The 14,326-nt window shown below is 37.7% G+C and overlaps 1 protein-coding gene across 1 annotated transcript; it reads left to right on the top strand.

Annotated features, from left to right (window-relative positions):
• Nucleotides 1-262: 262 nt before the first annotated feature.
• Nucleotides 263-7,724, top strand: mafa (MAF bZIP transcription factor a). Its single transcript, XM_057348733.1, has 2 exons — nt 263-2,969; nt 7,564-7,724. The coding sequence occupies exons 1-2, from the start codon at nt 2,008-2,010 to the stop codon at nt 7,589-7,591; spliced, it is 990 nt and encodes a 329-aa protein (XP_057204716.1). The 5' UTR covers nt 263-2,007; the 3' UTR covers nt 7,592-7,724.
• Nucleotides 7,725-14,326: the final 6,602 nt, after the last annotated feature.

Genomic DNA, 14,326 nt, shown 5'->3' on the forward strand with positions numbered 1-14,326 from the left:
TAGACTTTGCCAGAAAAGATACTAAGTAAATGATTACATGCTTGGGGCATGAAATCACTATTTGCTGGTTCAAGCTTTCTAACACAAGCTAGGTATGGCCACAGGGGACACTTTCTCCAATGGACAATTCACCCTAACATGGGAACATCCTTGTGGATTTTAATCGTTTTTATTTTTTCCAGTAAAGGGCTTTTAATTAAAATTCAGAAAAGCCAAGACGGCAAGAGTTATGGAACTGAAGAACAACCTTAAAGATCTAGACAGGAACATTAATTAATCAGACAGATATTTTATACAAAGTAGAAAAATGGCTTTGCTCACATACTGTCCTTTGGGCTTGCTTGATACCGAGTACTTGAACAATGAAATGGATAGAAATATTCCAATGACATACTGCCGTAATCGACCCCTGACCTTTAGTAAAAGAGCAACGAACAGAAGAGTAATTTAATATATGACTAGATGTGGCAGATCCCACAAAACAAGTTTTATAGCTGATCTCTTGATCTCTGCTTGGATCATTTGGTTCATAACTGAACTAAAGCCTGTCGTGAGCCCATAGCCCAGCTGCAAATTGTATGTAAAGAAGTTGTCTGACATTATCTAAGGCTTTGCTCCCTAATATGGCGCTTAGTCTTTTTTGGCTTTATTTTTTTGAAAAAAAAAGAACAGTTAATTAAAGATGTTAACACACACAATACTATTTTATATGACACAAACAACACAGTGAACGATGCACATTGATTCTTGTAAAAGAGCAGATTCATCGCGATCAGAAATACACTTCTTTTTACTTCAAAGTATCATTAGAATGTTGCTTAATTTGAATACATGAAAATACTGCTACTACCCTAAAAAACCCCTCTAATGTGTCTTTCTTTACGTTAAATGTAATATCACATTGCAATAATTTTGTCATTAAAATTCGCATTGTAACAGAACAGAATATACACTCTCACACACGTGTTAAACTCACACATCTTCTTACTATCCGAAAGGTGGCACTGTTGAGTTTAGAAAAATGCCCCTTGCTTTGTCTGTTATTCTTTAAAAACAGTTTTATTTATTTTAAAATGGCACTTGCAATGTAAAAATTACTTTGTTGTTTTGTTCAATTTATTTTATTGTTATTTAGGTTTGTCATGCCCTCTGATATAGACTACATCAATCATAAATAGTACTAGAGAGCTTATGTGATTTGTATTATGTATTATTTTCTAAAAAGCTCTTTAGAGTTGTATTAGAACTATTTCTTAAACACAAAATCTGTTAATTTACTGACATAAGAGAATACAATGGATTATTTTAAAAGTTCTTCAAAATGTTAATGCTAAAACGCATTATAAACACAAAAGACTTCACTTCACTTCGCATTATAAACACAAAAGAGTACACCAAGGAAGCAAAAACTAGTGAATTAAATGAATGAAAATAAACAGAAAATAAAGGTGGGGAGAGTTAAACGTTGACAGTGAACATTAACTCTTTCCTCATGCGCATACAGTGACAGTCAGCTGACCAGAAAAGTTTTGCTTTCCGAATTTACATGCTAATAAACATGAGATTCGGAACGTCTATTGGCTGGTTTCGCGTCTGACGTCACGGCAGCTGTAATACACCGTCGTGCTTTTAAACTCTAGTGTGCCAAGCCGACTTTTAAAACTCTCTTCTGCTGGATCTGTGTGTACTTCCTAACCGTTACATCCAGCCGTCTAGCCACTATGCCGTCCGCTCTTCTGGAGTCAGTAAAGTGTTATGCTTAAAACCCAAAGCCGCCGAAAGTTTCCTGCGCAAAAAGGAGACAGTGATCTGATGCGTGCACGCAGCGGACAGTGCCAACGAGAGCGCGTAATCTTGAGTTAGGAGCGCACCGAAGACTTGAGAGTTTGTTTGTTCCTGTTTAAGGTGAAACATTTAAACATCACCAAGCTGGCTCACCCTCTCCCGACCCAGCCTGTCCTGACAGCAACCCTTCAGCCTCTCTGGAGGACGGTCAGCACCAAGAGGATGGCATCAGAGCTGGCACTGAGCGCCCCCGACCTGCCCACAAGTCCCCTGGCTATGGAATATGTTAATGACTTCGATCTGATGAAGTTTGAGGTGAAGAAGGAGCCACCGGAGCCCGATCGCAGCATCAGCCAGTGCAACCGTCTAATCGCCGGGGGATCTCTGTCTTCCACCCCGATGAGTACGCCTTGCAGCTCGGTTCCCCCTTCCCCGAGCTTCTCGGCGCCCAGCCCGGGCTCCGGGAGCGAGCAGAAGGCGCACCTGGAGGATTTTTACTGGATGACCGGTTACCAACAACAGTTAAACCCGGAGACGCTGGGCTTCAGCCCCGAGGACGCGGTGGAGGCGCTGATCAACAGCGGTCATCAGAGTTTCGACGGCTATGCGAGAGCGCAGCAGTTCACCGGCGCAACCGGAGCAGGCGGCGCAGCGGCTGGGGAGGAGATGGGCTCCGCCGCCGCGGTGGTGTCCGCAGTCATTGCCGCCGCCGCAGCGCAGAACGGGGCACCTCATCACCACCATCTTCACCATCACCACCACAGCCACCAGCAGCACCAAACTCCTGGGGTCCTGTCCGGCACCCCCGCTGCCCATCACCAGTATGCACACCTGGACGACCGTTTCTCCGACGAGCAGTTGGTGACCATGACAGTGCGGGAGCTGAACCGCCAGCTGCGAGGTGTCAGCAAAGAGGAGGTGATCCGTCTCAAACAGAAGAGGAGAACCTTGAAAAACAGAGGCTATGCGCAGTCGTGTCGCTTTAAGCGGGTCCAGCAGAAGCACGTCCTGGAGGGCGAGAAGACCCAGCTCGTGCAGCAAGTGGATCACCTCAAGCAGGAGATTTCCAGACTGGTGCGCGAAAGAGACGCGTACAAAGAGAAGTACGAGAAGCTGGTGAGCAGCGGCTTTCGAGAAAACTCGTCGAGCAGCGACAACAACCCCTCATCTCCTGAGTTTTTCATGTGAGTTTTCATTACAAAAAGAGCTCGGGATTTTTTTCCTTTGTTTTGAGGGTCGTTGTATCAAGGCTGACAACGTTTTTTCAATTCTTGAGTGTTTGGGGCTTGTTTTGCATCCGGACTGAACTTGTGTGTGTGTGCGTGCGTGTGTGTGTTTTCCCCTTCATATGCATTCATGTTTGATATTTTGATGTATATGCATATACACTCAAAATGTTGACATTTACCCCCATTTTTTTTTCCATTTTGCTATAAAGGAAAGTTTGATTTTTCTATTTTGACTTTTTTGTTTAACCAAAGTCACCAAAGAGGATTTTTGTAATTTCCCCCATGACCATCTCATGCCTTGTGCTTGCTGTTTTGTGACTAAATGAGAATCTACTTATTGCTATATAAAAGGACATGTTATTTTAAGTACCTGCATGCTGGACATGTATGGTCATCCTCCTTTATCCCCCTCCCTTTTATGCGCTTAAACGTGAACTTGAACTACTTGGAAATGAACTTCTATCAGCATGACATTCATACATTGCTTTCATTTCCCAATCACTTTCTTTACGGAATACGGACTAAAGAAATGACAAGAGCATTATATCACTGTCCTCCCCATGAAAAGATTGAACCATACAGTTTTCATATAGCCTGTGCATTGTTGAGTGCCGACTTGGAAGCAATGTTTTGGGGGAGCGAACATGGACCTGGTTTCTATCCTCTCTCTGGAACTTAAACAGTGCAGTGCTGTTGCTAAAGTGGTTTGTGCATTTATAATAAACTTTTGCATTTTGATGAAATGAACCACAATTTGTTCGCCATATAAGAACAGTTGAAAATAGCTGTGTAGCCACATGTTGACACTTATAAATAAGAGTGACTTAGAGTTTCAATTTTGCCTGTTTATGGTCTTAAATATTGGTGAGGTTTGCATACAGCTGGATTTGTATAATTCAAGACTCTTTTTTAGCAGCATGTGCTTGCAATGAAAACAGCAGTTTGACAGATGTTCTAGCCTCACTATATTTTGAAACCAGAGTGTTCAACTAGAATATTAAGTCAACATGGAAAATCATGCATTTGGAAAATGACAGTCTCATATAAATGTCTGACCTTTTTGGAATGAGTTGCACTAAATGTAGCTTGTAGCAAATCATATATGTATTTGATAATGGAATCTATCTAGAACGCTAATTTAAAGGACACCCATCATGGCTTTGCTGAAAACTAAAGGATACATTCTTATTTAGATATCTATATTGTCAAGCAGGACTCGATGATTTCTTTCTTTCTTTCTTTCTTTCTTTCTTTCTTTCTTTCTTTCTTTCTTTCTTTCTTTCTTTCTTTCTTTCTTTCTTTCTTTCTTTCTTTCTTTCTTTCTTTCTTTCTTTCTTTCTTTCTTTCTTTTAATAATACATTATTTACAAGGCAATAATATAGTAATCAATATTAAAATGTCTGGACATTGTTTATAGTCAGGGATTGATACCCTGTTTGTATAAATTCATGATATATCATTCATCAATATTTTTTTAACTTAGGTAATTCAAACTTTTCATATATATTTTGCTGTGCAAAATTATTTCATCCACTAACCATATGTGATGTTCATATGTGCTTATTTTCATTTTCTACACATATATGATATGCAATAAAATGCAATTTGGTTGTCCTAAAGTCTTCTCTGGATGTGGTTTGTTAAAGTTTTGCATTTAATTATTCAGTGATCAGATTGTTTAATTAAACATAACTCTTGCTTAGTAGCTTGATTTCACTATAGCTTCATGCACCCCATGCATTGCGCAAAGCATTGGTGTTTAAAAAATCCAGCACATAACACATTAACAATAAACAAAACTATTTTATATATATAAAATAGTTGTTAAACAGTCGTTTGACTCAGATTAAAGCACCACTTATAAAGGAGAGCACAATTTCCCTTCAATCTTAAATTTCTGTTGGAAAAGACTACAGCAGAAACCAAAAGCACAAAAAGATTTTTTATGGCAGACAGTTCTTGAACATTCCAAAGTTCAGCTGTATGTCAATGCGATGGACTTCGCTTTAAGTATTGACTGAAGTTATAGCATTATAAGTGTCACCTTGTCACCTTTTATTTGTTTTAGCAGTGATTGACTCACAATAGGAATAATAGATTATGGAAGACAAAATGCGTGCTGAAGCACATGTTCTTGCAAAATAATTTTTACTCTCCTGAACAGCTGCTAAGTTACAATTGAGTTACAGCAAAGGACCATAAGCTGTTTGTGCCATTAAAAAAAAAACAAAAAAAACATGTAAAGTAATGCACCTGAGATATACAATTATACAGGTTCAGACAGAAAACAGTGTACAGCTACAGTGGTTCTGTTCTGTTCTGACATGTCACAGATTTAAGGTTTAAAAATAATGCTAATAAAAACATATCACACAAAAACATGACAAAATTGAAAACACCCTTTGACACATTGAGCATAATAACTTGTGCTGTTGTTTTACAAAATGTAGAAATATCAGCTATTCAGCTTGTCATTAATAATTTTGCGTTTTACGGGCTTTATGCAGCTTAATGTTCGACTTTAGGACTTTTTTGTTTTCGTGGCACAATGAAAAAATGATTATAGTTTTATTTGGTTGCCACTCAGTTCCTGGATCATGAACCAATAGAGTGAATATACATTCATGCTGTATGTGGCTCTATGTGTGTGTATATTTGCTTATTTTACAGGAATTCCACTTTTTATTCAGTGTTTTCCCTTTAAGAGGAGACTGTGAATGAGAGAAGACATGGGGACAGAAAGCATATACTGTAGCTGCAGAGTTGAAATGATTTTGCTGATAATTAATTACTAAAAGGGGCCAGCTTTTGCCATGTAGAAATGATAAATCATAAACCTGTATTGCCACAGCTGTGCCTAGGCTTTTAGCATGCATGTGAAAAATGCAGTTTTTGGCAAATTTTTCTATCTTGCTATCGTGCGTAGAGGGAACTCTTACTGATATACTGTAGTTAGTGGAAATTTGACATTTACTGAATTTGTCCTCAAATATTTACACTCTGCATTAAATATGGCTTTATTTTAATTTATTATTTATGTTATATTTTTATTTATATATATTTATATATATTTTTTTGTAGTTTGAAGTTTTGGAGAACATTGGAGACATTACCACCCACCCCAAAGGTGTAAGAAAAAAGCTGTCTGTTATATAGCATTTAAAAAATAGTCTTTGTGTAAATCAGACTTTCACAATGATTAGTTGTGGTATGGTCCATATCTGTAAGAGCAGGTTTGTGTTTTGTGTAAATTTGTGTGATGCACAGAGGATGTGTGGGGGTCAGTGAGCAAAGCCTTTTATAATCATTACACAGATCTTTGCCCTCAGGGGATACTGTGTTTATTTCCTGTACACACACACACACGCACGCACGCACACGCACACGCACACACACACACGCACACACACGCACACACACACACACGCACGCACGCACGCACGCACGCACGCACACACACACACACACACACACACACACATAATATACTCTTCCACCAGATATGCAGCTATTGTTCATCTGTTTTCTGCTGTAAATCAGCTAATAACTAACAGCTTTGCTCAACATAGTTTTCAGTATCTTTAGTTTTCCTAATGCAATTAAGTCAATCACTATCTCAAAACTCTGTACTCATTGAATTTATTAGTATTACTATCATAGATAGATAGGTAGGTAGGTAGGTAGGTAGGTAGGTAGGTAGGTAGCTAGCTAGCTAGCTAGATAGATAGATAGATAGATAGATAGATAGATAGATAGATAGATAGATAGATAGATAGATAGATAGATCTAATGGCAGCTAATATCATTAATATGATAAATTGATATGTTGAACTGGGAGGTTGTAGTTCTGAGAAATGTTAGTTAAAACAAACTTTTATTATAACTAAGTATATTGTATTAATATTACATACTGTAATGTTTTATATAAATTATATAGGATACACATTTATTTCTGTATGTTTTATTTTTTCTGTATGTTTTTATTTATTATATGTTTTTTATCTTTTCACTGTACAGAAAGCAATAGAGACAAAAATAGTATAGAAATAAGGAAATTCGAAATCATATAAAAAGTATGTATTTACAAAAGGTATTTATGTTTCATATTCCTTTTCGTGGATGAACAAACAAACAAACCAAATAAAAAAAGAGCATTTATTGGCAAAATTGCAATTTAACATATCATGTGTTCTTTACAAAACTTTTCTCTGTTGGTAAGTTTGAAATACATAATTCTATAATGATTTAGATTTAAGTTTGAAATTAACATAATATAAATTGCAAATAAACATTGTGTTGGTCCTGTCAGAAGAAAACTTTAGGCCCATCATACAGTTCTTAGATTCTCTGATTTAGTGTTTTTATAATTTATGAATTATTTCCACAGATTTGAGTTCTGCCTGTGTGACATGAGTAAGACTCCATTTCCATAATGTCTGAATTATGTCAAATACATTTATGAATTGTGTGATGTGTAAATGTGTAATATGATAATATAATAAATAGCACTAACTTAATTTAGTTTGACATTCTCTCTCTTTTTCTTAGGTCTTCCAGAAAGTTTCTTCATCTGTGACTGTTAGGAGCTGTGATCTTCCGGACCCTGGCCTATAGGAGTGAGGTAAAACACCTCCTGTCACCCCTCTGACTCTCATCTCTTATGCACTTCTCTTACACTATACACATACACCCATGAAATACCACAGAGAGGAAATAGCCTCAGATTCATCCGAATGTTTAAAAAACCAGGAAAAGCATTATTACCTGCATACTATAGCTATGCATATTTACTATAGCTAAAACGTATAGAAAATTGAAATGCATGGAAAATTACATACATTTTAATGGATATTTTTTGGTACATATACACAATCAGAGAACAGTTTGCACACACTTGACTAAGAGCCAGAACTACCAAACAGGGCGAATGAGTGAAAAAGCGCTAATAGAAATGAAAATATTTGCAGGTGATTACTGACAAGACGCACATTAAAAACACAGGTGCAATATCTCATTTCCATAATGACCAATGCAATCTACCAAGCACAATTACCAGTAAACCAACGGGTGCAAATGTTTAGTAAATCGTGTTGCATGATTCATTTAAATACTCTCCTCCCATATATTTTGTGTCTGAAGAGAAACTCCTACAAATTCATATGCAATAAGGTCAGCCGCAAAAACAACTGTGTCCACACCTCTACAGCACAAATTTTTCACTGCGTGTATTTAGCAAATCCTAACAGTAGTTTATTAATGCCAAAAGAAGCATTTGCGCTGGTGCAAACTGTCCGTCTGGCACTACATCTGTTTTATCATTATATTTAAAACATTTCTGTTGTAAAGACTGATACCTCTGAATTTTTATCTGGCATTGTACAGTAAAGGAAATATGTAGTTAGTTTTAATAGCAAATACAAGATTCTTTTGTTGGGGCCAGTGATACTAAGTGGTTCTCAAAGTGTGGGGCGCACCAGCAGTAAAAGAAAAACAGTACAGCTGTGACAACTACCCTTCATACAAAGTTGCATATCGCGTTGCACATGGCCAAAATTCGCAAACGATTGCAGAATAGATTCCCTTTGCCATATATAATAGGTGTGTTCAGTTTCATACAGGCTGCGCAGACTGTTCAGCGTATGACATCAAAGTAACACGAGAGTGATTTAAAAGCATATGCATCAGTCTTATTTAGAATCACTCTCATGGTACATTGATGTTTATACGCTGTGCCACATAAAGTCGAACACACTGTACCGTTTTATTATGATAAGCCAGGTGTCACGACATAAAAGACTATTTCAATGTCTAAAGGCATACCTACACCGGACAAGCACAGTGGTACTGTACGCAGCGTATATACTGTATATACAGTATACAGTGAGGGAAATAAGTATTTGATCCCCTGCTGATTTTGTAAGTTTGCCTACTTACAAACAAATGAAGGGTCTATAATTTTTATGGTGGGTTTATTTTAACTGATAGACACAGAATATTAAATAAAATCAGGGGGAAAAAATGTTATATAAAGGTTATAAATTGATTTGCATTTCAGTCGGTGAAATAAGTATTTGATCCCCAAGCAAAGCATAACTTTGTACTTTGTGGAGAAACCCTTGTTGGCAAGCACAGAGGTCAGACATTTCTGATAGTTGGTCACCAGGTTTGCACATGTGTCCGGATACATTTAGTCCACTCCTCTGTCAATCTTTAAGGTTTCTTGGCTGTCGCTCAGCAAATTGGAGTTTTAGCCTCCTTCACAGAGGTTCTATAGGACTAGGGTCTAGAGACTGGCTAGGACATTTAATGTGCTTCTCCTTAAGCCACTATTTGGTTGTCTTGGCAATATGTTTTGCATCTTTGTCATGTTAAAGGCTCATCCATGACCCATCTTCAGTAACCTAGTTAAGGGGAGGAGGTTCTCGTCCAAGATTTTACGGTACATGGGCCCGTCCCTCAGCCCCTCAATGCGGTGAAGTCATCCTGTATACCTGTAGCAGAGAAAAAGCCCTAAAGCAGAATGTTTCCAACACTGTGCTTCTCTGTAGACATGATGTTCTTGGGCTCATAGTCAGCATTTCTCTCCCTCCAAACACAGGAGTCCATTTTGGTCTCACAGCAGTGCCAGCACTTTCGCCAAAGCCTTTTCTGAATCATTTTTATGTTCATTGTCAAACTTAAGACGAGCCAGGCGGGCCTTCTTGGGCAGGAGGACCTTGCGGGTGCTTCAGGATTTCAGTCTACTGTGGCATAGCGTGTTACCAATGTGTTACCAATGTTTTGCTTGCTAACTGTGCTGTCTTGAAATCATTAACAGGCTTCTTCCGTGTAGTTCTGGGCTGATCTTTAACATTTCTCATGATCATCTTTACCCCATTTGGGAAATATTGCAGGGAGCTCCAGAACAAGGGCATTTGATAGTTATTTTGTATATCTTCTATTTCCAAATAATCACACCAACAGTTGTCTCCTTCTCACCAAGCTTCTGTCTGTAGCCTATTCAAGGTTTGTGCAGGTCTCCAATCTTGTCGCTGACATCCTTTAAAACCTATTTGGTCTGGACCATGGTGTTGGAGAGGTTGAACTGGAAGATACAGATTCTGTTGTCAGGCATCTTTTATATACATAACAAGCTGATTTAGGAGTACTTTCTTAAAGTGACAGGACTAATCTGTGGTCCATATAGGCACATAACCAATCTGTGGAGCCAGAATTCTTGCTAGTTGGTAGGGGATCAAATACTTATTTCACTGACTGAAATGCAAATCAATTTATAACCTTTATATAACATTTTTCCCCCCTGATTTTATTTAATATTCTGTGTCTATCAGTTAAAATAAACCCACCATAAAAATTATAGACCCTTCATTTGTTTGTAAGTAGGCAAACTTACAAAATCAGCAGGGGATCAAATACTTATTTCCCTCACTGTATATCATTTCTTGTTGAGTGAGGGCCACCAGATTTTTTATGGGTTAAAAGGGGGGCGTGACCAAAAAGCTTGAGAACTACCATACTAAGGCAATCTACGGTACATTTTGATTTAAAACCAAATTACATTTTTATTTGATTTCAGCAAATAAATAAACAACACCAATTTTTTCATAATAGTTTTGTAAATATGGTAGTTTGAATACATCATGATATACCTGAATTTCACAGTGGACGCTTCCTGAAGTACTATATGAAGCATTTTACTTTGCACTGAAAGCAACTTTAAATAGTACCTTCCTATGGGCTGAACTTTCAATGCAGGGGTGATGGGTTTGTGAGCCTAGCCTAGCTGAAGCTCCAGGCTCAGTGTGAACTTGTGTAAGATTGTATAACCTCTCATTGAACAACCTCGTGCACCTCACTCCTGGTTTGGTGTTGTGTGAGTTTAGCACTGTGAGACATTCAAGTGTTTGTTGAATCACAAGGGCTTTTTATGACCAATGTTCTCTATGATCACTGCTGCCCAAGCAAACATGATTCATTTAATAACGTGTCCAAACATTATTATTTGAAAACAATGAAATGAATAGTTTATGCTCTAGAAACTGAACGTCTGAGCCAATTTAAAGCGGCTGTAAAAAAGCTTATATCTGAAAGTCATGGGCTGGCAGATAATGTATGTGCTTCAAGATGTTGCACAGTGGTGCACATAAGGAGGTCTATGCAGCATTTTGTGTCTCCAGTTTACTAACACTGTCAATAAAAATTATATCAATAAAAACGATATAAAGGCCAACCCCCCCACAAAAAAAATAAAAAGACACGAACACCTGTGCCCGCTATCAATTTTATCGTAATGTACCAAATTGCTAAAAACCATTAAAGCGGCCTACTGTTAATGTAGTATATTTACATTCCAGGGAAAAACAAATATATTTTATGACTATTTGTATTCATAAATAGTGTTAATAATTGAACGTTGTTTAATTTTATTATTGTGAGCAGAGTTGTGTTTACACCTTTCAGACCCATTAAATGACTTTGTTGACTTTGCAAAAACTAGTTTTTTTTTTGCGGTTATGATGGTTTGCCCTGTTCACACTAGAAATTCCCTTTCTGTCAAATCCAATGTCTATTTAGGATGTTCTTTTCTTCTTTATCCCTTATGGTATTCTCCCTTATCTGCATAATGAGGATGAGATGTTAATGTCATTCCGCCCTTCCCATTATGCTCTGTGTTCCCATACCCATTGTTTTTAAGTGGAGCACAGGATCAGGCTGGCAGGGCTCCAGCCTCACTTTCCTCTGCCAGGGAAAAAGGAGAAGGCACTGTCAGAGATGACAAGGACAGATCAGCTTTCAATGAAGTGCTTTAAGTGCCGTTGTTTCCAGCTGCTGCCCTTTAGAAGCGGCTGAGGAACATGCACTATTATCCTCTATGACACTCCTGGTCAATGAGCCGTTACCTGCTCATGACATGGCTACAGCATGTCCCAAACTGACTTCCTGACTTTCTACCAGTCAGTCAATGACTTAACAGACAGCATTGTCATATGAAGGCACCGCAATATTAAAAGACCTAGAACAAATTTAACTGAAATAACTTGAAGTGAATATTAAATTACTTTTTTGATTTTTTTTCTCAGCAAAAATGGAATCATAAGATAAAAAATACACTTTCAATTATTATTTCAGCCACTCCATTAGACACATCTTTATTCTTTCCACAGTAGGCTACTGCACACAAGTGGAAGGCATCTTAGTAGACAGATGATACACAAACGTCGGATGTGCTTTAAAGCCTTCGTAAACAGAGCTAAAATATATTGCTCAGAGGTTGCTCAAGATTTTATGGAGTTCTCAGTTGTTTCCAAAGGTTTTTTTTCTAATATTGCTTATGAGAAATAATAGATACAAATAAGACAACCATTGAAATATAGAATCAGAATCAGAATAGCTTTTTTGCCAAGTGTGCTTGCACACACAAGGAATTTTCTTTGGTGTTGGAAGCTTCTAGTACAGACATTCAACACAATGACAATACAATATAATAAGATTTACAGTCTAAAAGATTCTAAAATATGCATATATAAAATAAAGACTATTTTACAGAAAATGGGGGATAATAACATATAAGAGACATTGTACAGGGTAGTATATAGTAGAATATACATATTAACAGATTGTATGTACACTTGTGCAAATGGATAATGTAGTGAGTAGAGGTAGTGTTATATACATGTATGAATAAAATGTAGATATAATAAGGCACTATAGTGCACACTATAGGAGTAGTGGAAGTGGAATATTGCTCTTAAATATATCTATACATTTAATATAGATTGTATGGCATGTATAAATACATTGGGTAAACTTGCTAAGAAATGTTAACATCTGACTTTTTATAGGCTTTGAAATATCTGAACTCAGTCTGTGACATTGCTGAGATGTATTCTGAAACTCTCACATTTGTAAGACTTCTAGGTTTTCAAGCAGATGTTTTAAGGGGAACCTCTATATACAGGCAGCATTTTTAGGTTTTTGGGCAAATGAAACAACACATTCGGTTAACCTACATAAACAGAAGCACACATTGGTGTGTGTGAGTGTGTGTGTATGCATGTGTGTGTGCGTGCGTGTGCGTGCGTGTGCACACATACGTGTGTTAAAGAAACACCCTATAGGCTTTCTGAACTTCTCTATCGCACGTGGTGATAGTTCAGACACCAGTGGGGGGACAGAAAGGACACAAAAACTGCTGATGTAGAAAGAAATAGCCAAATCCCTGGGAGTAGAGCGTGAACACACACACACACGGATACTGCTCGTGTCGGGTGTTAACATCGGCCAGAGGGAGGGTGAGGTGAGGCATAGCTGGCAGTTGAGAGTTTTCTCGCTCTGGGGTGGTCAGACATGCTGATGGAGTGTTGTTTGGTAACGGTGGCCACACATCACACCCGGCATACTTCTACATTTCTCTAACAACTCAAAAAACACAGTCAAACTGGCAGCTTAATGGATTTCATTATACTTGCACTCGCATGCCATCCCAGATGTACAGTATGTGACTTCACTTTTCAGCCAAACATATATAATTTTAAATTAAAATGCTGTCATTTTGTCTTTTTCTATGGGACATGTTGAAGCAATGGGTGTGAGAGAAACATTTAGCTTATTTAGTGAAATTCATACCAAACAAATGTACAGTATATCAGTGCTAGGTTTAAATATGGTGATACTTTGAAACCTTCACCTGGGGTGTCCTGGGAAATCAGTTACATCACATTTTTTGGCATCATTGTTAAAAGGCATCATTGTTAAATTGTCTTTTAGTCACTATAAAATGCAAGTTTCTTTTTGTCATTCATTTTAAAGTAGCCATGAATTCTGATGCATAAACAGACGGTTTGTCAATTACAGTACCTCTTTTTAAATAACCCTTAACAGTGAAATGAGCTATTTTTACCTGACTGCAAAAATGACAACCTTCACACTTCTGGGACTTTAGGCTACAGCTGAGAAACTGCCATTGAAATGAATGAGGAGGGTCTCTCCATATTAGAACACCTTGGTTAGACAGATATCTTTGGCTGTTACATTGAGTCTCACTTTTTTGTCAGCATCTTGCCTAGGGATGCTGCATTTTTAAGACAGTGTGCCAAGACAAAAATTGTTCAAATGTGTCTCAAAACTCTTGTGTTCTGTTCCATTCCGTTGTGCTCGATTTAGATGTTATTTAACACGAGAACGCGTCCTGTTTGTGTATGTCCCCGAATTGTCTCTGAAACAGCAACAGTGTGCTGTGTATGGATGCGGTTGAGTAGAACTATTGGATAAAATGCCAATGCAAACATATGTTTTGATGCAGTAAAATAAA

Source organism: Triplophysa rosa, linkage group LG12 (genome assembly GCF_024868665.1).
Source record: "Triplophysa rosa linkage group LG12, Trosa_1v2, whole genome shotgun sequence".
Classification (NCBI taxonomy): Eukaryota; Metazoa; Chordata; class Actinopteri; order Cypriniformes; family Nemacheilidae; genus Triplophysa; species Triplophysa rosa.

Excerpts from the sequence above, each read along its gene's own strand:
- mafa (XM_057348733.1), top strand. The coding sequence starts at position 2,008 with ATGGCATCAGAGCTGGCACTGAGCGCCCCCGACCTGCCCACAAGTCCC. Across the intron at positions 2,970-7,563 it reads TCATCTCCTGAGTTTTTCAT|GTCTTCCAGAAAGTTTCTTC; the intron begins GTGAGTTTTCAT and ends TCTTTTTCTTAG.